This window comes from Artibeus jamaicensis, unplaced genomic scaffold (genome assembly GCF_021234435.1).
Source record: "Artibeus jamaicensis isolate MK-2021 breed Jamaican fruit bat unplaced genomic scaffold, CSHL_Jam_final contig_410, whole genome shotgun sequence".
Taxonomy (NCBI): domain Eukaryota; kingdom Metazoa; phylum Chordata; class Mammalia; order Chiroptera; family Phyllostomidae; genus Artibeus; species Artibeus jamaicensis.
In genome coordinates, this window is record NW_026521820.1 from 2,091,826 (window position 1) to 2,117,133 (window position 25,308).

The following is a 25,308-nucleotide window of genomic DNA, read 5'->3' on the forward strand; positions in this document are numbered from 1 at the left end:
TTTTTTATCTTCTTTTTCTTAGGTAAGTCCCTTTAACATTTCATATAATAAGGGCTTGGTGATGATGAACTCCTTGAATTTGGTCTTATCTGAGAAGCACTTTATCTGTCCTTCCATTCTAAATGAAAGTTTTGCTGGGTAGAGCAATCTTGGTTGTAGATCTTTGGTTTTCATGATTTGGAATACCTCTTTCCAGCCCCTTCTTGCCTGTAAGGTCTCTTTTGAGAAATCAGCTGACAGTCTGATGGGAACTCCTTTGTAGGTGACTGTCCCCTTAGCTCTTGCTGCTTCTAGGATTCTCTCCTTCATTTTAATCTTGGCTAATGTAATTATGATGTGCCTTGGTGTGTTCCTTCTTGGGTCCAACTTCCTTGGGACTCTGAGCTTCCTGGATTTCCTGGAAGTCTATTTCCTTTGCCAGATTGGGGAAGTTCTCCTTTATTATTTGTTCAAATAAGTTTTCCACTGGTGGCTGTTCCTTTTCCGCTTCTGGTACCCCTATAAATGGATGTTGGAACATTTAAAGATGTCCTGGAGGTTCCTAAGCCTCTCCTCATTATTTTGAATTTTTGTTTCTTCATTTTTTTCTGATGGTCATTTTTTTCTTCCTTCTGGTCCACTCCCTTGATATGAGTCTCAGTTTCCTTTCCATCACTATTGGTTTCCTGTGCATTTCCCTTCATTTTAATTAGTTTAGCCTTCATATGTTCATCTAATTTGTGACTAAAATCAACCAGTTCTTTGAGCATCCTGATCAGCAGTGTTTTGAACTGTGCATTTGAAAGTTTGGCTATTTCTTGGTCGCTTAGAGTTATTGGCTCTGGGGCTTTGAGTTCTTGGGCCATGTTTTGGTTTGTTCGCACCATTAAGTATGAGGGTCAGAGCCTTAGGTGTTCACCAGGACAGGGCCGCCCAGGTTGCTGGGTTGTTACTCCATATGTGAGGGCGGGGCCAGAGCGGGACAATGGAGGTCCCCGCGGCTGCTTCCTGCCGCTGGGGCCTGCTAGGTCTGTCTCAATGCTTGCTCCTTCGCTGGTTTCTGTGTGTGAATATGTGACCGCGGTCAGCCTGCCAGATTGTGCCCTCACTGGGTTGCAACCCCTCGCCTGGGATCCACCAACCATTGCCTGAGTGCGCGCCTGGGTCGGTCTGACCAAGTTTTCTTGCGAAATCCCGCTCTGCTAGGCGCTGGCTCCACCCCCTCTTACCGGTCTGGCTAAAAGGTTCATTGTTGTTGAACTTCCATATGATTCAATTTTCTGTGTTTCAGTTGCATTTTTTGTTACTAAAATTTTGTTGTCTTTAAACTTGGTTGTGTGAGAAGGTACAGTGTTTCCACCTACGCCTCCATCTTGGCAGAAGTCCCTTTGTTTCTTCTTATGAGTCTCAGTTTAAAAAAGTTATTAACTGAATCTCTTAATCTCATTTATCAGATAGGTTTATTACCTCTTATCTCACTTAATACTACTGTGGTTAAATTTTCCATAGGAAGAAGATGAAGAAGAATGATCAAGAAGGAAGAGATGAGAAATAAGAACCATTGAAATACAAGAAATAAACCTAGCAGTATAAGATAATGATATCAGAAAAAGAAAAACATATTAAAAACCCAGAACAAATAAATATGAATTACTGAATTACATTTATTTATTCTGTAAGCAGATAGGTTCAGTATTTTCTAATTGACTTTATTTTCTTAAATTATATTGGCAGTGCCCTTGTTATTAATCCATTCCAAAATTAAGTCTTTACCCTTTTTACTTTTTATCATTCATTATTAAGTGCTTCCTGTCAGAATCATTTGGTATCATGTGTTGATATTTCTAACTTTTATTTTTATTTAATCATTTTTAAATCCTTACCTAAGGAAATGTTTTCTGATTTTTAGAGAGAGAGGATGGGGAGAAGGGAGAGAGAGAAACATTGATGTGAAAGGGAAACATCAATCAGTTGCTTCATGTGTGTTCCCTGTCTGGATATTGAACCCATAACCTATGAATGCCCTGACCGAGAATTAAACCCGAAGCCTTTTGTCCTATAGGAGGATGCTCCAATCAACTGAGCCAGGGCTCTAACAGTTTTAAATGATAGTCACTGAAAAAAATTCATTTAAGTCCTGACTGCTATCTTTCAGTATCGCTATTTTCTATAGCCTGGAGTTTAACAGAGTATTGTAATGCTATCAAAAGCTATTTCTAAATATCTTTTAAAATCCTTCCTTTCTAGGTGTCCATCTCAAATAAAGACAGATCACTAGTGTGAAGTAATGATTCATGTACATGAGAATCATGGGAACAATAATCAATTATGTGTTTTACAAATAGTTTTGCCTAAAAGCAGTGGTTTTTGTTGGTTGTTGGTCAGTGAAAAACTTAATGATTTTAAGGATTCTGAGAAAGCCCTGCTCTACCTAGCTGAATGGTCACTAAAATTCCACATTTAAAACTTAATTCCTTTTGTCTAAGACTGTATTCCCTTTTAAATTATGAGGAAGTATCACCCAAACGGAATTTATTTATTTAAAAATTGTGTATTTAGTTCTGGGTAGTGTGGCTTCGTGGATTTAGTGCTGGTCTGTGAACCAAAGCATCAACTGGCTCTATTCCCAATTCACACATGCCTGGGTTGCAGGCTAAATCCCCCAGTAGGTGTACGCAAGAGACAACCACGCATGGATGTTTCTCTCCCTCTCTTTCTCCTTCCCTTTTGACTCTCTCTAAAAATAAATAAAACCTCTTTTAAAAAGGTTTTATTAATTTATTTTTAAGAGAGAGGGGAAAGATAGGGAGAAAAACATCCATGTGTGGTTGCCTCTTGCCACGCTCCTACTGGGGACCTGGCCCGCAGCCCAGGTGTGTGTTGACTAGGAATAGAGCCAGTAACCCTTTGGTTCGCAGCCCATGCAAATAAATAAAATGTTTTTAAAAATTGTGTATTACACGTTTCAACTTCACTCACCTCTATTGATGCAGTACATCTATTGAGACATTTTATTCCACTGCTCATTGTCGATGTTGATGGCTTTTAGTGTTTCTGCTGCTTTTTGTTTCGTCTCTTACACATTAGCAAAAAACATTTTCTTTTGAAGACTGTTTTCATCCAGGGAAACAAAAAAAAAGTTGCTTGGGTGAGATTGGTTGAATAGGGAGGGTGGGACACGGGGGTCATGCTGTTTTTGGTTAAAAACTCAAATACCCAGCATAGTATGGGCAGGTGTGCTCCTAAATCACCCATCATGAAATGGGCAAATGTGTTGAGTCTTCAAAAAAAATTCACTGAAGCTGAACACAGCCTCTTACAACAATGCCAGCTGATATACATGGGTTTGTAGAACACACATAGTGGTGGAAGCCTGTACTACAAGGGGCCTGCCCTCCAGAAGATAATTCCAGTATTTTGGGGGGTCCCTTTGTATATACAGATTTTTTTGCTTTTGTGTGCTTATTTGTGCATTAACTCTGAGGTAGATCTATTATTTTTCATTTTGCAGGTATGATCACACAGCTAATTAAGTGTCAGTGTTGGGATTCAAACCTACATCTGAATTCCAAAGTGCAGATTTTTAATTACTCCTGTTCTTCCATTGATTCTTGAGATGCTGCTTCTACCTGTTTGCTCCTGTCTCCATGATTCCTTACTGTACTCTCCCTTACATGTTGGTAGTCTACAAGAAAACCCTCTTCTCATTCTGTGCACATTCTCTGTAATCATATCTGCTTAGTGGCTCCAGCAACATTGCCTGCTATTGACTACAAAGTTTGTGTATCTTTTTATTCATTTTACTCACCCTACTTGAATTTCTCATATGTGCCTCCACCTTTATTCCATTTCAATGAATACCATTACTATACTTACAGTTGCCTGAGTCAGAAACTTAAAAATCATTCTCGCCTCTTCCCTCTTTTCTCTGCCACATGAGTGATAAAAGAAGCAAATGTCATCATACCATAAGGTGCTTGTACGTCTCAAGTGGCTCCCTATAGGCTTCCTTATAAAAATAAGATTTATTAGCTTCATGCCATGGTCACTGCCTGCCTCTACAATTCTCATCACTTTTGTTGTAACATTGTTTTAAATGTTGAAACCTTCTCTGAGCAGTGCCAGTGGGAATTAAAGATAGGCTGTCTTGTGTAGTACACATCTAGCCAGAATGTTAACTGGGAAATAACACCCCTCCTGAGGCTGCTGTGGTGGCAACAGCCATAATTAGCCAGGGTTCCCTTATGGGTATGGTGACTTTGCCAGGGAGAGTTTTAGGACTCTTGAGGCCCAAGACTCTTAGAAAGATTCTCACTCCTTTACAAAACTTACATGTCTTAGATGTAATTTTCATTAAGGAAAATGTTTTTGTTTTGTAAACTTAATGGTATTTCATTAATCCTAATGTCTTCTCCAATGTGCAATTATTATGTTCCTCCATTGTCCTCATTAATTGATTTTAACATTTTATACATTAACTTAAAAAATAGTGTTTAACATTTTATATATTTTTGTTACTCTTACACATGGTTTAAGTTAGATTTGGCTTTTGCAAATTTATTTTGATTGCCTTATTCTTTTATTTAAAAATTTTTATTGTATTTTTTCCATTACTATTTATCCCCCTTATATTCTCCACACACCCCACAATCACCACCCTGTTGTCAATGTCTGCGAGTCATTTCTCATTTTTACTTTATGCCTCCAACCCTGAACCATCCTCACGTAGATGTCATCTTGCTCTCTTTTATTGAACCTGTTTTGCTTGTTATTTCAGTTCATTAAGATTCTACATATGAATGAAATCATTCAGTATTACATTTCATTTGGCATAATATTCTCCAGATCCATTCATGCTGTTGCAAAGGGTAAAATTGTTTCTTTTACAGCTGAGTAGTATTCCACTGTGTAAATATCTCAGTTGTTTTATCCACTCATCTACTGACAGACACTTGGGCTGCTTCTATATCTTGGGGATTATAAATAATGCTGTAATGAAATTAATGGCATTTATGTTTTTGGAATTAGTGTTTTAGGTTCCTTTGGATATATTTCCGGAAGATCACTGGGTCAAAAGGGAGATCCATTTTTAATTTTTTTAGGTATCTATATACTACCTCCACAGTGGCTGCACCAACCTGCATTCCCACGAACACTAGAAAAGTGTTCCCCTTTCTTGACATCCTCGCCACCACTTGTTGTTCATTGATTTATTAATGATAGCCATTCTGACCTAGGCGAGGTGATATCTTACTGTGATTTTAATTTGTATTTCTCTGATGATGATTGACATTGAACATGTTTTGACATGATTATAGGCAATGCGCATTTCCTTTTTAGAGAAGTGTTTATTCAGGCCCTTTTCCCATTTTTAATTGGATCGTGTGGGGGTTTTTGATGTTCAGTTTTAAAAGTTCTTTATATATTTTGATTGTTAACTCCTTTCCAAGATGAATTGGTAAGTTCTCCCATTCTGTAGGTTATCTTTGCTTTGTTGATGGTTTCCTTTGCTGTGCAAAACTTTTTAGTTTGATGTAGTTCCATTTGTGTACTTTTTCTTTTGTTTCCCTTGCCTGAGGAGATATATTAGAAAAGGTACTGCTACAAGCAGTGTCCGAGATTTTATTGCATGTGTTTTCTTCTAGGATTTTTTTTATGGTTTTGAGTCTAATATTTAAGTCTTTAATGCCTTTTTGAATTTATTCTTATGTGAAGTTTAAGGAGGTGGTCTAGTTTCATTTTTATGCATGTATCTGTCCAGTTTTCTTAACACCATTTATTGAATAAACAATTTTTAGCCCATTGTACATGCTTTCTTCCTCTGTTGAATATTAATTGACTATAAAAGTGTGTGTTTATGTCAGGGCTTTCTCTTTTGTTCCATTGATCTATATATCTGGTTTTATGCCAGTACCATGCTGTTTTGATTACTATGGCTTTATATTATACTTCGGTATTAGGTAGTGTGATTCTTTTAACTTTCTTTTTTCTCGGGGTGGCTGTTGCTATGCAGGGCCCTTTGTGATTCCATATAAGTTTTTGAAATATTTATTCTAGTTCTGTAAAATGCATCATTGGAATCTTGATAGGAATTGCATTGAATCTGTATATTGCTTTGGGAAGGATGGACATTATAATGATGTTAATTCTATCCATAAACATGCTATATGCTTCCACTTGTATCTTCAGTTTCTTCAGTGTCCTATAATTATTTGAGTATAGGTTTTTACATCCTTGATTAGATTTATTACTAAATATTCTTTTTGAAGCCATTGTGATCTCATATTTTTGTTTTTAACATTGATGGAATTATTTCTCTAGGAATTGTTAAGGTGTTAGCTTGTTGGGCATATGAAATTTTAGTTCATGTTTATAAAAATATCCATAAAAACTTTTAAACATTTTGTTTCACATAATTATTTAAAAGTTGATATAAATGGCATTTTCAGAGGCATTATTTGGGGATATTTAGTAATTTCAACAATTGTTGGGATGTTTCTGAAGCCATAAACTTCAATGGAAGTTACAGTCCTAAAATTTTTTTAATTAAAAAAATTTAAATTACATTATATTGATTATGCTATTACAGTTGTCCTGACAACGTACAGTTTTCATGTGCTCCGCCCATCTACAGCAACACTGCATCAGGCAGTCTCGCCATCACTGTTCATGTCCTTTGGTCATGTAAATGATGAGTTGGTCAAGTTCTTTAGCTACTCCCTTTCCTGTGCTATACTTTACATTCCCACAGCTATTCGATAACTACCTATTTGTACTTCTTAATCCTCTCATCTCTTCACTCATTTCCCCATACCACCCTCCCATCTGGCAACCATCAAAATGCTCTCTGTACCCATGATTCTATCTCTGTTCTTGTTTGCTTACTTTGTTTTTTAGATCCCATTATTACTAGATTTGTATGTATTGCCATTTTATTGTTCATAGTTTTTATCTTCCTTTTCTTAAATAAGTCCCTGTAATATTTCATATAATAATAGTTTGGTAATGATGACCTCTTCCAATTTTTTCTTGTTTGGGAAGCTCTTTATCTGCCCTTTGATTCTAAATGATAGCTTTGCTGTGTAGACTAATCTTGGCTCTAGGCCCCTCCTTTTCATGACTTTGAATATTTCTTGCCAATCCCTTTTGCCTGTAAAATTTCTTTTGAGAAATCAGCTGACAGTCTTATGGGAACTTGCCTGTAGGTAACTAACTTCTTTTTCTTTTGCTGCTTTTAAGATTCTCTCTTTATCTTTAACCTTTGGCATTTTCATTATGAGTGTCTTACTTAGAGTGGGCCTCTTGGCATCCATCTTGTTAGAGAATCTCTGTGCTTCCTGGACTTGCATGTCCATTTCCTTCACTAAATTAGGGATGTTTTCTTTCATTATTTTTTCACATAGATTTCCAATTTCTTGCTATTTCTCTACTCCTGGCACCCCTATGATGTGAATGTTGGGCCACTTGAAGTTATCTCTGGGGCTACTTATGCTGTCCCCATTTTTAAAATTCTTTTTACTTTTTCTTGTTATGATTGGTTCTTTTTTGCGTACTTATGTTCCAAATCATTGGTCTGTTCTTGGCTTCCTGCACTCTGCTGTTATTGCCCTGTAAATTGTTCTTCATTTGAATTAGTATAGGCTTTGTTTCTGACTGGATCTTTTTTATGTTGCCAAGGTTATAAGTCCCTCGACTATCCTTGTAACCTATGTTTTGGATTCTGCATCTGATAGATTGCTTATCTCCATTTTGTTTAGCTCTTTTTGTGGAGTTTTGATCTGTTCTTTCATTTAGGCCATGTTTCTTTATCTCCTTGTTTGGGCAGCCTCCCTGTGTCTGTTTCTCTGTATTAGGTAGAGCTGCTTTGACTCCGTGTCTTGGTAGCATGGACTAATGTAGCAGGTGTCCTCTAGGGTCCAGTGGCACAGCCTCTCCTGTCACCCAAGCTGGGTACTTGAGGTGCACCCTTAGTGTGGACTGAGCACACCCTCCTCTTGCACTTGAGCCTTGGTTGCTATTGGCAGATCAATGGGAGGGATTTACCCAGGCCGGTCAGCTGCAAGGATTGGCTGTGACAACTTACTACCAACCTCTGCCCTCTGTGGAGGATCAGCAGTGCTGAGGCCCACTCCACAGAGCAGGACTTACTTCATCAGGACTCTAGTGCCTGCTTACTCTGCCCCTTGAGGGTATCATTTGTGGAGGTGTTTGGATGGTGCTGCTCCTCTGTGGTCTGTAACTCTCCAGTGGATGGATGCACAGGCTCTGGAGTTTCCCAGGAGGTAGACGTGCAGTGCAGGGTCAGCCACTGCTTGTGTTCTCTCTGGGTCACTTGGCATAACCTATAAAGCAATCTGCAGATGGGTGCTACTTGTGCTGGGCTTAGGAGTGCCTAAACATGGCCAGGCTGTGAACCAAAGCCAGCTGCTGCTAGTGCCAGGCCTGGAGCCATTTTGTGATAGGTGCAGAGGCTTGTTGAGACCAGCTGTGAGGATTTAGGTAGATACGAAGCATGAGCCAAGAGAAGCATTCATATGGAAAAGCCACTGTTAACAGGTTTGGTGGGTTTGTAAATTGGGTTGGGCTGAGAGCCTCAGGGAATCACCAGGGCTGGGCAAACATTGTTAACCAGGTAGATGTTACATCAGATATAGCACCTGTCTGCTGTGTGGCACTGTGTGGGGAGGATACAAAAAAGCAACAATGGCTTATGCCTGCTCTTTTGTCTGGGAGAAAACTGTCCTCAGCTCTTGCCCTGATGCCAGGTACTTCATTTCCTCTCCATGTGTGACTGGTGCTTTTCTTTTCTTTTTTTTTTAATTTATTTATTTTTTTGAATTGATTATGCTGTTACAGTTGTTCTATTCCCCCCTTCATTCCCCTCCACCCTGCCCCCCCAACCCCACCATTACCCCCCTTTAGTTTATGTCCATGTGTCTCAAGTCCTTTAGGTTCTATATTTCCCATACTATTCTTGCCCCCCCCATCTATTTTCTATCTACTGTCTATGCTACTTGTTTTCTGTACCTTCTCCCCCCATCTCCTCCTCCCACTCCCCTATTGCTAACCCTCCTTGAGATCTTCATTTCTATGTTTCCACTCCTGATCTAGCTGTCCTTTTAGTTTGCTTTCGTTTTAGGTGTGGTTGTTAATAACTGTGAGTTTGTTGTCCTTTCACTGTTCATGTTTCTTTAACTTCTTTTTTCTTAGATAAGCCCCTTTAACATTTCATATAATAAGGGCTTGGTGATGATGAACTCCTTGAATTTGGTCTTATCTGAGAAGCACCTTATCTGTCCTTCCATTCTAAATGAAAGTTTTGCTGGGTAGAGCAATCTTGGTTGTAGGTCTTTAGATTTCATGACTTGGAATGCTTCTTTCCAGCCCCTTCTTGCCTGTAAGGTCTCTTTTGAGAAATCTGCTGACAGCCTGATGGGGACTCCTTTGTAGGTGATTGTCCCCTTACTTCTTGCTGCTTCCAGGATTCTTTCCTTCATTTTAATTTTGGCTAATGTAATGATGATGTGCCTTGGTGTGTTCCTTCTTGGGTCCAACTTCTTTGGGACTCTCTGAGCTTCCTGGATTTCCTGGAAGTCTGTTTCCTTTGCCAGATTGGGGAAGTTCTCTTTTATTATTTGTTCAAATAAGTTTTCCACTGGTGGCTGTTCCTTTCCCCCTTCTGGTACCCCTATAATTCGGATGTTGGAGTGTTTAAAGATGTCCTGGAGGTTCCTAAGACTCTCCTCATTTCTTTGAATTCTTGCTTCTTGACTCTTTTCTGTTTGGCCATTATTTGCTTTCTTCTGGTCCACTCCATTGATTTGAGTCCCAGTTTCCTTTTCATTGCTATTGGTGTCCTGTGCAATTCCATTCATTTCAATTAGTTTCGCCTTCAGATATTTGTCTAATTTGTGTGTATAATCAACCAGTTCTGTGAGGATCCTGATGACCAGTGTTTTAAACTGTGCGTCTGAGAGTTTTGCTATTTCTTCATCGCTTAGATTTATAGTCTCTGAGGCTTTGAGATCTTCTTGAGCCATTTTTGGTCTATTCTCGCCCTTTAAGTGTGAGGAGCAGTGCCTTGGACTCCCAGGTCGCTGGGTTGTGACGCTGTATGTGGGAGCGTGGTCAGAGTGCTGGGTGAGGAGCAGAGCCTTAGGTGGTTCACCAGGGCAGGGCCACTCAGAGTCGCTGGGTTATGACGCTGTATGTGGAGGCGGGGTCAGAGCAGGGAAATGGTGGCGCCCTCCCTGCCACTTGCTGTGGGGACCCGCTCGGTTCCAGTCCAATCGCCCACTCCCTCGCTTGTCTATCTGCGCACAAATGTGCGACCACAGTCAACCCGCAGCCCTGCTCCCGTGCTGTTTCCCCCGCGGTCGCTTGCTTGGTCGCTCACTAGGACCAACCTCGTGCCTGGATTCCGCGCCTGAGTCCGCCTGACCAAGTTTTCCTGTGCAACCCTGCTCCACCAGCTGCTGGTTTCGCCCCTTACCGATCAGGCTGAAGAATTTGTTGTTAACAGACTTCCGAAAAGTTCAATTTTCTGTGTTCTGGCTGTGTTTTCTGTTGCTAATATTTAGTTGTCTCTAAACTTGGTTGTGTGAGAAGGCACGGCATATCCACCTATCCCTCCATCTTGGCGGAAGTCCTCCCTATTAGGCTTCTGAAAGCAAAACTTGTAAATAGGTAGGTGGTCAATACAGTCAAGGAAGGTGGTTCCCCCCCCCCCTTCAACTCTGGTTGATTGTAGAACATAAGACTTTCATATTGAAACCTCCTCATTCCATTAGAAGAGATGATTTTCAAACAAATTTTTCCCTATGTTACTGAGCAGAGTGGGTCCCATCCACCTGGCATCTTGGTGAATGACCGGACCTGTGCCATGTTACTCTTGATCATGGTGAACCTCAGGAAAGACAGGTCTTAAAATCCAGGTGCAGCAGGACAGGATCTTGCAAGGGAGCCTTTTGCAGCTTCAGAGTTGCCAGTATAGGCACTATCAAAGCAGCAGCATCTCCTTTCTTATTACTCCAGGTTACACGGCCTCCTTCTTCATTATAAACTACACAGCTGCTTGTTTACATCTCCCATCTCACTGCTCTCTTTCAAACAGAGTGGTAAAAATCCCTTATTACAGATAGCATGTCTCCTTCACCACTCCTCTATGGCCAAGAGAGTCCTCCTTCCCAAGCTGTATGGCCAAGAACAGAAGGAGAATTGCTGCTGTACCTTGTTTAAATTTAGGTACCTCTTCCATAACCCCATTTCTGACTCCTCCCACAGTCGACTACATGTGCCAGTTCTCTGTTATCTTCTGCCTTTCTCTAGCTGCCATTGTTAGTGCAGGCAGGCGTGGCCTGTGACTGGGAGTGAACCCATTTTCTGCTTCTTACAGGCAGGCACAGCAAGCTTCTCAAGCTATGGCATGAGTCAAAGTCATGCCCATCTCCCTGGCTTACCACATCTATTTCCATAACTGTAACACTGGCTACCTGGTATTGATACACAAAGTAGCTCATCTCCCAGCCTTGGCTGTGGAGGCTTCTTTGGGATTTTTTCCCCCTTTTTTCTATATTCCTGGGAGGAAGAGGGGCTTCTCTGGTTCCAGGACCCCCCCTAGCTCAAACACTGTTCTGAGCCTTATAACCACATCTGTTACACCCGGATGTTTCTTTTTTCTCAAACTATTTTGAATTCTTTCTGGATATTCTCATAACATTGGCTTATTATGTACTTGTCCAAAAAATGAGTGCTGTTTTTCACTTTAACATGTTTTCCCCATACCTTCATGAGTCCAATATACCTAGGATTGAATCCAGTATCACTTCCTAGCTGAATGTCTTGAAAGGAATAGGTTAACCTCTAAGCTGTAATTTCTTACTCTCTAATACAGATATTTATAACACCCCCTCAGAGGAGTTGTGAAGATTAAATGAAAATATGTAGATTGTTTAATATAGTAGTTGACACTTGAATAGAGGTAATACTACTGCTGATTGCTTTTGTTCTTTTTTTCCTTTCCTTAACAGAATACATCCAAGCAATGATTCTAGTGAATGAAGCCACTAGAAATAACAGTTCAACACTGATAAAGGGTATGTACATTTCTAATCCCAGCCTAGAGTATTCTTTGTTATTTTCTTGATCCGAAGCAAGTTTGCATAATTATGTCAGGCTAATTAACGAAAGATAATTTAAAATAAAATGTAAGACCTATACTGGTAAATTATGTAAATAAGTTTTCCTATTAAATGAAAATCCCTACCCATCCAGTGATAAGAAATGCATACCCTACAAAGCCCCCTAGGGAAGGAATGAACAAATGTATCTCTTCAAAAAAGTTTTTGTAACCAAGGGCAAATAGAATTTTAAGACTCCAAACCACTATAATTCAGTTTTATGTGAAGAACAATACTAGAAAAGAATGTTCTGGTATAGATAAATGGGTGGCAAATTTTTTTATTTCTACATTATTACTAGACTATCAGTCTTCTAAACTCTAAACAAATTTATTTTAGAAGGAATTAATCAAAGATAATATACCAGGGCTAGAAAGAGAAAAATTGAACATTACTTTATTAGAATTATTATCTTACAAATCTTAGTCTTTCACTGATTTGCTAAAGTATTGAAGTACATTTACTAGATTTTAATTACTACTATGAAATATCAAATTATAATAATTTTTACTGTTATAATTTGGAGCCTTAAGGTTTTAAATCTGAAAATATAGCTTAGTGTTATCAGTATATTTTAAAGAAGTCTTTTGTTACTGGTAAATATTCTCAATTTCAATAACTAACATTTTTAGAATAGCAGATTCTGTAAGGAAACAATTAAGGCATCACACTATCCTTCATTTATACTTGGAATTAACTTGCCCTTTACACATTAGTTTGGAAGAAAGGCTTTTAAATGTAGGAGGTGGTCAGAGGAAATACAGGTAATTCTAAACAATTCTTTTTTTCTTCCTGAGACAGTCTATAAAGTAAGTTGGGTTTTAGTTTCAGTCTTTTAAAGTAATTTTCTCAATGGAGATGCTTATTATTATAATTTCATCTTTTTTATGTTGTTAATTTGAAAAGTAATGAATGTATTAAAATAAAAGTATGTGTTTGCTAGTGGTAGACCAATGTTTATAAGTGATGGGGGAGGTATGTAATTAACTTTTTTGGCAAATGCAAGAATTAACAACTTTCTAGTAAGAAAGTTTTATGTTAGTATTTTAAAAAATATTGAGACTGGGAGAAACGAAAGGATTTGGTGCTGAGGTCAAAACAAGCCATCCCAAAGCCAGCCTACTGTACTCCACAAGTCAGAAATTACTATTTTCCTTGCTTCTGTATGACAAACTATAAATATTTGCAGTGTGCTTATACAAAGGATTGGATATCATATTCTTGATAGAAATTTTTCCCCTTTTCTCTTCAATAAATGATTAATTTTAAATCTCCATATTTATCAGCAAGTCTTCTTTATTTTAAAATATATTTTATTGATTATGTTATTACAGTTGTCCCATTTTTTTCTCTCCTTTATTCCCCTCTGCCCTGTACCCACACCCACCGGCACTCTCCCACTTCTTAGTTCATGTCCGTGGATCATGCATGTAAGTTCTTTGGTTTCTCCATTTCCCATATTATTCTTGACCCCCCCGTCTGTTTTGTACCTATGATTTATGCTTCTTATTCCCTATACCTTTTCCCACATTCTTCCCCCTCCATCTCTCTTTTGATAACCCTCCATGTGATCTCCATTTCTGTGATTCTGTTCCTGATCTAGTTGTTTGCTTAGTTTGTTTTTGTGGGGTTTTTTTAGGTTCGGTTGTTACTATCTGTGAATTTTTTGTCATTTTACTGTTCATCATATTTTTTTTATCTTCTTTTTCATAGATAAGTTCCTTTAACATTTCATATAATAAGGACTGGGTGAATGATGAACTCCTTTAACTTGACCTTATCTGGGAAGCACTTTATTTGCCCTTCCATTCTGATAGATTTGTTGGATAGAGCAATCTTGGATGTAGGTCCTCGCCTTTCCTGACTTGGAATACTTCTTTCCAGCCCCTTCTTGCCTGCAAAGTTTCTTCTGAGAAATCAGCTGACAGTCTTATGGGCACTCCTTTGTAGGTAACTGTCTCCTTTTCTCTTGCTGCTTTTTAAAAACAATATTTTATTTATTTATTTTTTGGAGAGAGGGGAAGGGAGGAAGAGAGGGAGAGAAACATCTGTATGTGGTTGCCTCTCAGGTACCCCCTACTGAGGACCTGTCCTGCAACCCAGGCATGTGCCCTGACTGGGAATGAAACTGGTGACCCTTTGGTTCATAGGCCGGCACTCAATCCATTGAGCCACACCAGCCAGGGCTCTTGCTGCTTTTAAGATTCTCTGCTTGTAATAGCATAATCAATAAGAAAAATACTTGAAAACAAACAAACAAAAGATTTTCTGTTTGTCTTTAATCTTGGGTAATGTAATTATGGTGTGCCTTGGTGTATGCTTCCTTGGGTCCAAGTGCTTTGGGGCTCTCTGAGCTTCTTGGACTTCCTGGAAATTTGTTTCCTTTGGCAAATTGGGGAAGTTCTCCTTTATTATTTTTCAAATAAGTTTTCAATTTATTAGTCTTCCTCTTCTCCTTCTGGCATCCCTATGTTTTGGATGTCAGAATGTTTAAAGTTGTCCCAGAGCTTCTAAGCCTCTCCTCATTTTTTGGAATTCTTGTTTCTTCATCCTGTTCTAGTTGAATGTTTATTGCTTCCTTCTCCTCCAAACTGTTGATTTGACTCCCAGTTTCCTTCTCTTTACTGTTGGTTCCCTGTACATTGTATCTTATTTCACTTTGCATAGCCTTTACTTCTTCCTCTATTTTGCAACCATACTCAACCATTTCTGTTAGCATCCTGATTACCAGTGTTTTGAACTGTGCATCTGATAGGTTGGCTGTCTATTCACTGCTTGGTTCTGTTCTTGGACCTTTGATCTGTTCTTTCGTTTGGGCCATATTTCTTTGTCTGGGTGGGCCTATTGCGTAGTAAGTGGTGGAGCCTTAGGTATTCATCAGGGTGGAGCAACCAGTTCACTGGGTTGTGGTGCTGTATGTGGGGGACGGGTCTGAGGAAACAATGTCACTTGCTCTGCTCTTGGCTGGCTTTCTATCACTTCCCCTGCTAACTACAAGCATAATTGGGCTCTTCTGGTGTGATTCCTAGGTGGGCAGGTTTGTTTGCATTCTAGGACCATGTGGATCTCTCCAATGAACTCTCCTGTGTGGCTGGGCATTTCTCCTGCTGCTGCAACCCTTACAGGTGTTTTTTCAGTCAGAGGTTATGAGGCTTTCTTGCCCCAGGCTGGAACCCTGGGTTGTGAAATTTGTATCACTACCTTGTTGCTCCTCTCGGTTTATCCACACACAAATGTGGGACTACCCAGTATGCCAGCTACCACCTGGCCATTCAGGTCCTGCAGCTGCCCCCTTGCCTCATTTCTTCTCCGTCCTGGCTACCCATCTCAGTCATTCTTACCAGTCTGGATGAATGTTTCTTTAACTCCTTGGTTGTTAGACTTCCATACAGTTTGATTTTCTGGCAGTTCTGGTTGTTTTTTGTTTTTAATAATCAATTTATATAGCTTTCTTCAATTATCAGATTTTAAACCTTCTTTCTTTACCTAGGTAAGTAAAGAAGGATATTTGTTTTTCCATGAATCAAGGAGTGTCCTTGGGTTATAACTTAAACTTTTATTTATTTAATCTTTTTTTTCTTTTTATTAATAAGACTGCTCAGCACTAAAGGACCAAGACAAGTGAATAATCCGAGGCAGGATGAGAGATCTTTTTTTCCTAAGGTCCACCATTGTGTAGGAAACAGCATATGTTTTTTCAGTTCTTTAAACCAAAAATACAAGTATTCCACATACCATTTTTCACAATAAGAACTGGAAAGCTGTAATTTTTTGCATTAAATACATAGCTTATTTCTATATTATAGTCATGTTAAAATAGTAGATTAAGAAAAATAGACAAAAAATGAAATTAAGTTCAGGGACATAGAGGAGAGACTAAGAGAAATGTAAAAATACAAATGGAAAGACAAAAATAGATACCCAGATTTCCTACCCCGTTACCCCCCCATAAAATAGGTAATAGTAAAACAATGAGAAAACAAAGGATATATAAAAGTTTCCTATTTGTGACCTTTTTATAGAGCCTTTAAGAGTTATGTTATTTTTCTGTAAAATGCCAGCAGAAGTTGGGTCATTTAATGGGGACCTTAAAGGTTGATTAAAAATCAGATACAGTTTAGGCCAAACTGGAGTTTCTGCATTAGAAATCTCTTCTTTCTTAAGTGTTGCTTCATCTTGTCTTATTTTCTTTCTTTTTTAAAAAAATATTGACACCTAACTTTTTGGGGCAATCTTGTTTATCTTAATATGTTTTCAGATTTAAGGACTTCATATATCTCTAGTTAATTAAGGTATTATTTAGATATTAGACTGAATGATTTTTAATTGGTGTACTTGTTCTTGATGTGTGTATTTTTCTTTCATGTAGCTCATAAGTCTGTGACTGAGAATGAACAGAAAAACAAATCACATTCATGGCCATCTACATCATATGAAGAATCCTTTCCAGAAGACTGTACAGTTCTGTATGTATATCAGTTAAATTTATTTATTTTCTTAATGCTTTCGCTCCCAGATAGAGATTTACTATTTGTAATCATTTGACGGAAGAGTAGATAGAATATATGAAAGAAAATTCCATCAAAAGCATTGAAAGTTGTAAATTTTAGTATTTTGTATGGGATAAAGATTCATTAGTCCCTTAATAGGTTATTTATTTTGTTAATATCTTTAGGTAATCAAGTCTTTCAATAAAATTTAGCTTAAGATATCTTTGTATATTATTATTATACTGAAATCTACCAAATTGTTCTTTCTTTACTATAAAAATCTTTTTCTTGGATTATTTCTTTTAAAGTTGAGTATTTTTAAAAGTATTTTTTTCAGTATTGGTTCAGTTCTGAAAATGCCTAAAATCTCTAAATTAGTATCAGAAAGTGTATAAGAATGGCTACATTTTTATGACCTTTTCTTCTTTTACTAGTAATTTCAGTAAAGATTCTGCAACAGAATTCCTCAGTAGAATTGTATAGGAAGTAATCTGCCACCCTTGACATTTAGTCTTTATATTTAGTAGGTAATGCCTGTGCTAAAACTTTTAGGTACTAGTTAAAGGGAAGTTTATGAAAATGTTTTATGCTAGAGTAAAGAACAGAATTTTAAAAATCTGAAAAATGTCTTTAGAAAGTAAGTTATTAATTTGATTGTCCTTGCAGCTACATATTTTTTCACTTTTATTTTTTATTTTTAAATATATTTTATTGATTATGCCATTACAGTTGTCCTATTCCCCCCTTCATTCCCCTCTACCCTGCACACCCCTCCCCCACCATTCCCTTTAATTTATGTCCATGTGTCACAAGTTCTTTAGATTTTGTATTTCCCATACTATTCTTGCCCTCCCCCTGTCTATTTTCTATCTACAGTCTATGCTTCTTCTCTGTACCCTCTCCCCCCTTCTCCTCTTCCCACTCCCCTGTTGCTAACCCTCCATATGATCTCCATTTCAGTGGGTCCCCTCCTGATCTAGCTGTCCTCTTAGTTTGCTTTTGTTTTAGGTGTGGTTGTTAATAACTGTGAGTTTGCTGTCCTTTCACTATTTATCTTTTTTATCTTCTTTTTCTTAGATAAGTCCCTTTAACATTTTATATAATAAGGGCTTGATGATGATAAACTCCTTGAATTTGACCTTACCTGAGAAGCACTTTATTTGCCCTTCCATTCTAAATGAAAGCTTTGCTGGATAGAGCAATCTTGGATGGAGGTCTTTGGATTTCATGACTTGGAATACTTGTTTCCAGCCCCCTCTTGCCTGTAAGGTCTCTTTTGAGAAATCCACTGACAGTCTGATGGGAACTCCTTTGTAGGTGACTGTCCCCTTAGCTCTTGCTGCTTCTAGGATTCTGTCCTTCATTTTAACCTTGGCTAATGTAATGATGATGTGCCTTGGTGTGTTTCTTCTTGGGTCCAACTTCCTTGGGACTCTCTGAACTTCCTGGATTTCCTGGAAGTCTATTTCCTTTGCCAGATTGGGGAAATTCTCCTTTATTATTTGTTCAAATAAGTGTTCCACTTGTTGCTGTTCCTCTTCCCCTTCTGGTACCCCTATAATTCGGATGTTGGAATGTTTAAAGATGTCCTGGAGGTTCCTAAGCTTCTCCTCATTTTTTTGGATTCTTTTTTCTTCATCCTTTTCTGTTTGGTCATTTTTTTCTTCCTTCTGGTCCACTCCCTTGATTTGAGTCTCAGTTTCCTTTCCATCACTATTGGTTTCCTGTGCATTTCCCTTCATTTCAACTAGCCTTCATATGTTCCTCTAATTTGTGGCTAAAATCAACCAGTTCTGTGAGCATCCTGATCACCAGTGTTTTGAACTGTGCATCTGATAGGTTGGCTATCTCTTGGTCACTTAGAAGTATTGGCTCTGGGGCTTTGAGTTCTTCTTGAGCCTTAATGATTTGGTCTGTTCATGCCTGTTATGTATGAGGGGCAGAGCCCTAGGTGTTCACCAGGGTGGGGCAACTCCATTGCAGTGTTGTGACACTGTATGTGGGGGTGGGGTCAAAGAGGGGCAGTGGCAGTCCCCTCTGTTGCATCCATACTGCTGGGGTCTGCGTGGTCTGACTCACTGCTTGCTCCTTCACCTGGTTTATCTGCTCACGAATGTTTGACCGTGGTCATCCAGCCACTTTGTGCCCTCACTGGGTCTGTCCATTGCAACCCCACGCCTGGGATCTGCCAACCACTACCTACATACCAGGGTCAGTCTGGCCGAGTTTTCCTCTGCAACCCTGGTCCACCAGCCGCTGGCTCTGCCCCTCTTACCTGTCTGGCTGAATGGTTCATGGTTGTCGGACTTCTGTATAGTTCAATTTTCTGTGTTTTGGTTGCGTTGTTTTGTTTGTTTATTTGTTTGTTTGTTTGTTTTTACCAAAACTTTGTTGTCTTTAAACTTGGTTGTGTGAGGAGGCACAGTGTTTCCACCTAGGCCTCTATTTTGGCTGGAAGTCATAAAGTTATTTTTAAATGAATGTTCCTGTTGACCTAGTGATTCCTCTTAAAGGAATGTACAATAAGGTAATAATCAGAAATTTGGTCAGGGGTTTATGTATGAGGATATTCATTAAAGTAGTAACAGAGCCCTGGACCAGTAGTTCAGTTGGTTGGAGTGTCGTCCTGATGCTCCAAGGTTGCAGATTCAATCCCTACTCAAGTGAATAGAAGAATTAACCAGTGAGTACATGGATGGGTGGAGCAACCAGTTGATGTTTCTCTGTGTTTCTCTCTTTCTCATTTCTTCTCTCTCTCAAATCAATCAATAGAAAAAAAATTTAAGTAGTAGCAGAAAAATTGGAAACAAATGTATCTAACATTAAAAGACTTATAAACTTCTATCCTTTAGGCTATTAGGTTGTCAGAAATTCAAAAGCATCAAGAGCCATTGATTGATGAGGCTTTGGAAGCAGGTACTTTCATAAATTGCTGGAGAGACTAACTCTAAGGAGAAAAATTTGGGTATCTTAGCAAAATCACTAATCCATTTACCCTGATACCTTTACCCTGATACCCTGATAGTATTTCCATTTCTGGGAATATATTCTGTTATGATATCTTTACATGTATGAAATTGTTATGTACAAGGTTATTTATCACATGGTGATTTATAATAGCAAAAGATTGGAAACAATAGAGAATAAATTGTGAAATTTATTCAGAGGATTACTAATATAGCTAGAAGAAAGGGAGATACACCTCATGTCTATGCATTCAACATAGCTGCACATGGCTATTTAAATTTGAATTAATTAAAATTAAATAAAATTTAAAGTTCAGTTCTTTTGTTGCACTAGCCCCATTTAAAAGTGCTCAATAGCCACCTGAGTTCCCAATACATATGGAATATTTTCACAAATTATTTTTTCTTAAAATGACTAAGTGCCCCATTTTCTCCTATCAGTTTACCCCTTTCAGATATATCATTATGATGTCAGGTGAATTACATATTACAGAACAATTTCAATTGGTAACTGTGGTTGAAGGCAAACACCGTGTAAAGGATTCTTGATTAGTGAATTAGTTTTTGGCTAGCCTTTACTGTTTTATGCAGGCAGAAAGCTTAAATCAAGCATGCCTGAAGATATAATTTTCCTCACCTATTGATTGAGTGTATGCTCTAAATAACTCTCAATTTGCTAGGTGCCATAGCAAAATGTTACAGCTATAATCACAGCTCTCTGGAATATTCTGAAATTAGGTTGTGATATAAGAAAGATACTTGGTCTTTGAAGCTAAGCAGGGTCGGGCCTGGTTAGTACTTGGATGGGAGAAAGATACTTGGTCTTTGTCTTAGTGCCTGGCACATAGCTTTGAAATCTTTGGAACCTCCTGAATGAGAAGATTATCTTTGGTGTACTAATGAAATGACTCTTGGTTAGGGGCTCCTAGATAGTTTCAGGATGGTACCTGGTTACCAGAAAGACTAAATAAATGTTGATTAGAAACTTAAAACTTTCAGCCCTACATTCCAGCCTCTAGGGAGGAGAGAAGGGTTAGAGATTAAGATAATCACCAGCAGCCCATGATATAATCAATCATACTTATGTAAGGAAACCTCCATAAAAACCTCTAAACAACGGGGTTTTGAAATCTTCCTGGTTGAACACTTAGAGATCCTGGGAGGGTGACACACGTGGGGAGGGCACGCCATAACCCTTTCTACTTATCTTGCCCTATGAATCACTTCCATTTGACTGTTCCTGAGTTCTATCTTTTATTATAAATTGGTAATAGTAATTAAACTGCTTTTCTGAGTTCTCTGAGTTGTTCTACAAATTATCAAATTTGAGGGAGGGGGTTGTATGGACCCCAGGGTCAGTCAGAAGTATGGGTACGCAGGACTTGTATCTTATATCTGAAATGGGGACAGTCTTGTGGGACTGAGCCCTTTATCTTGTGGGATCTGATACTGACTCCAGGTTAATAGTGTCAGAACTGAACTGAATTATTGGACTCCGAGTTGGAGATGTGCTGGAAAAAAACACCATGTATTTGATTTCTGGAGAGGGGAAAAGACCCTTGAGGCAAGACCTGCAAGGCATACCTTTAAATGGCTGTGGGACATAGTATGGTGTTTATTCCAGAGTCTAGCTTATTTTTGTATTGTCTAAGAAAGTATTAGCACTAATTACCACCTTAGTGTGCAGTGTATATTTAAAATGGGGAGTTGTACTATACATTTGAGATACTAATAAGTAATTAATTTTAAACAGCACTACAAAAAATAAGGAATCTCCTTCACTGGGAAATAAAGCTGTGGACTTTGGAGAAAAAGAATCCTCTTTGAATTTATCTTACCAAAGTCATGACTGCTCTGGTGCCTGTCTGATGAAAATGCCACTAACCTTCACAGGAGAAAACCCTCTGCAGCTACCAATTACATGTCACTTCCAAAGACGACATGCAAAGACAAACACTCATTCTTCAGCACTCCACGTGAGTTATAAAACCCCTTGTGGAAGGAGTCTACGAAACATGGAGGAAGTTTTCCGTTACCTGCTTGAGACAGAGTGTAACTTTTTATTTACAGATAACTTTTCTTTCAATACCTATGTTCAGCTGACTCGGAATTACCCAAAGCAAGAAGAAATTGTTTCTGATCTGGATATTAGCAATGGAATGGAATTGGTGCCCATTTCTTTCTGTAATGAAGTTGACAATAGAAAGCTTCCATACTTTAAGTACAGAAAGACTATGTGGCCACGGGCATATTATCTAAGCAGCTTTCCCAACATATTTACTGATTCATGTGACTGCTCTGAGGGATGCATAGACATGTGAGTAGAATATAATGGCATTTCAAAAAAATCTTCTGAATGTAGGAGTACTTGTTAAGTCCTGCTATTTCTCAGTTTGTCTATCTGTTTATCTAAAACTGTTCACTAAGAATCTAAAATGGAAAGATACACTCTCACTAGCAGTGGGAAAGAAAACTTTTCACCAATTATTACAGTAATTTGAAAATTATTTCCTCTAAGGATATTTCTTTTTTAAAATAAAATATGCTAATTAATTAGAGTGAGAAAGAAAGATGTGACAAACATCAATTGGTTGCCCTGACTGGGGATTGAGCCCTCAACCTTTTGGTGTACAGGACGATGAGTATTTCTTTAAGCTAGTATCATAACCATAACAGCAGCAATTATAGTTAATACCATATAACAGTGCCAGACACTGTGACAATTGCTTTATATACATTTTCTTATTTAATTCTCACAAAACTTTATGAGGTAGTAGTATTATTTCCATGTTATACAAGAGGAAACTGAGATCTAACAAACTAATTGTAAGATCATAGGGCAAACAATTTGAACCCATGCTCTTAGTTACTGTGTTATATGTTGTGGTTTACTTCTACATATCATTTCCTTGCCATTTGTAGAAAGTTAACAGTGCTTATAATTAGTAATCTCTTGATCCTAACATTGACATTCCATAAAAAATGAAAACATGTTCTATATATTAGGACTTTCAAATCATTTTAAGGGTATGTAGTGTACATGTGTTCGTAGGTATGCATATATAGAATGGAGTTGCATTATATGTACATTTAATTTTATGTAAATTTAGCTTCCAGTAGTAGGCAAAAGAATGAGAGAGATAAAAATAAGGGTAGTAGTTTCCACCACCCTGTTAGTTAGAGTGTGAGATGAGATATATAAATCTGTTGTTAGGTCCTTTTGGTTCAATTCCTTTACCCTGTCATAGAGGAAATCTGTTGCTGGCCAAGTTTAATTCTTTTTAAAAGCAAGTTTTGGGGTTTTTTTTAAGCATTGCCTCTAAGTATAACCCACCTGTATCTGGCCAACCTCAATCTCTTTCAGTAGTGGAAAAAAAAATTACTGGACCAGGCCAGTGTGGCTCAGTTGGTTGGGCATCAATCCATAAACTGAAAAAAATGACTGTTGAACAGTGTTTACTCTGGTCAGTTCAAGAGACTTAAAAAAAATAATTTGTATATAATTTTAGAACACACAGGTGTAAACCCCACAGAAGTATGATGTCAGACTGTCACAGCACACAAAGGCAACAGTTAAGACCCCAAAAGCACCTTGAATCCCCCCAAATGGGAGAATTCACACCTGAAGAATCAGACATAAATGTAGAATCTGATTGAAAGGTACTTTACAATAGGTATATTTAAAATGTCCAAAGAGCTAAAATATTAGCATCCATAAAACAATAAAAGGAAATTATTTTTATAAATGGGTATATATGTATGTATGTGCGTGTGTATATATATACACATATGTATATACGAAAAAGAACCATTTGGAAATATAGGAAATAAAACATATGGTCATTGAAATAAATGAAATAGATGCACTAAATGTTAGCATTGGCATAGTTAGAGAAAGAATTAATGCATTGGATGGCTGCTAGGGTCCAGCCTCGGCAGGGTTCAGGGTCCCCAAAGGATGGACAGCGCAGGCAACAAATGATGAGTCAGATACCCAATTGGATGCCGGAGAACAGCCAGCCTCTGTGGGTCTGACTGAACTCATAGAATTTGATTTAGGCTTTATTTTTATAGAGATTGTTGTATAACATTAAAGAAACCAGGTGTATTGCGTGATCAGTTAAGCAGAAAAAAACCAATACAGAGGTAACCAGGAAAAGTACAAGACTTTCCATAGTTTCGATTATGTTAAACAAAAGTCGTTTTGACCAGGAGAACCATTAATCAGACAATTTGAAATAGCTCTATGTACAGAGTTTGAATGTCTTATTGTTTACTAAAGGTCTTAGAATTTGACATGGGGCAAAAGGTATGCTAGACCGAGCAAAGGTTAGGAAATTTATTATAAGGCCTCTGTGATGTGTAACTTAGCTATCTATCTTTTTGTCTAAAATGTTTCTTTATGTAATATGGACTGTAACTTCTTGGTAATTGTTTCTGTGTGTTTAGTTTGTAGTAGCTAACCAGCTTCTCCTGCTTCTTTGCCTGTCAAATTCTAATTAATATATATTCCTGTCAAAGGTAGAGGAGGGGCTGTTACTCCATCAACTTTTAGATATTCAGGGGCTACTTCATTAGGGGGGAACTTTGTTCTCTGGCAAAGAAATTATTTTGTACAACTTCATTGGAATTATGCAGATCATTGGACCTGAAATGCAGGTGTCTAAAAATCCCACCACCTATTAATCTCAACAACAAACATGCATGGGAGAGATAGACAGGAAATCCAGCCACAGTTGCCTCTGCTGTGCAGATGCATCTCGTCCATCCCAACTGTGTCAGGGGACGGCTGTTGGTCAGCTCCTGACAGATGGCAAAATCTAAGATCTCTCAGAATACAAATAGATAAAGATATGGGTAAAATAACTTACAGGTTAAAAAATATGGAAAAGTAGTTGTAGCATACACATGCTAAAAAAAAAAAAAGAGCACCATTCAAAGATAATAGCTGAGCCCTGGCCTACGTGGCTTAGCTGGTTGGAGTGTCGTCCCATACACCAAAAGATTATAGGTTTGATTCCTGGTCAGGGCACATACAGGAGGCAACTAGTTGATGTTTCTTTCTCACATCTATATTTCTATCTCTCCCTCTCTCCCTCTGTCTGTCTCTACCTCCTGATACCCCCTTGTTCTCTCTATAAAAGCCATGAAAAAGTGTCCTTGGAAGAGGTTGGAAAAAAATAATAGCTGAGAATTTTACAGAGTTGAAGAAAGATGGGAATCCTCTGAGTGAAAGAGCCTGCTAAGTACTAAAAAGGGAAAATAAGATAAATCTAAATGTATTGGTGCAACTTTAAAAGTATGTAGGGTAAAGAGTAAATTTTAAACACTCAAAAAAGAGGAAAAAGAGATGGACAGCACACTTTTCATCAGAAAGGATACAACAAAAAAAGAGATACATTAGCTTAAAATCTTGAAGGAAAACAAATTAAAACTAGAATTTTATACCAAGCCCATCAGTTGTTTAACAGGGAGAGTGGGGTGTTCAGTTACACAGCAATAGAAAAGGTGCATACCTACTTTCCAGCAATAGTACTTTAAGTATATTTAGAACATTACATTCCCAGCCACAGGTTTAGTTGATGTAAAATCACTTAAGGGGTTATAAGTAGCATTTAAAAAATTAAATAATAAAAAAAGGACCCAAGTGCATCGCAAATGATAAAAATAAAGTTGCATGCCACTATTGTTTCA

General features: G+C 38.1%; 1 protein-coding gene across 16 annotated transcripts in view; it reads left to right on the forward strand.

The window, feature by feature from the left end:
- The window catches only part of SETDB2 (SET domain bifurcated histone lysine methyltransferase 2), a 62,455-nt gene that overhangs the window by 16,269 nt on the left and 20,878 nt on the right, over positions 1-25,308 (forward strand). For 10 of the 16 annotated variants that reach the window (XM_053665361.1, XM_053665359.1, XM_053665358.1 and 7 more), the window contains 3 exons: positions 12,009-12,074; positions 16,528-16,624; positions 21,368-21,931. In XM_053665361.1, coding sequence (XP_053521336.1) covers positions 12,009-12,074; positions 16,528-16,624; positions 21,368-21,931 — 727 coding nt within the window. Of the gene's footprint in view, positions 1-1,488; positions 1,655-12,008; positions 12,075-13,871; positions 14,109-16,527; positions 16,625-19,500; positions 19,565-21,367; positions 21,932-25,308 lie in introns of those variants that run through there. The other 6 variants (XM_053665368.1, XM_053665370.1, XM_053665372.1 and 3 more) reach the window with 4 other exon arrangements.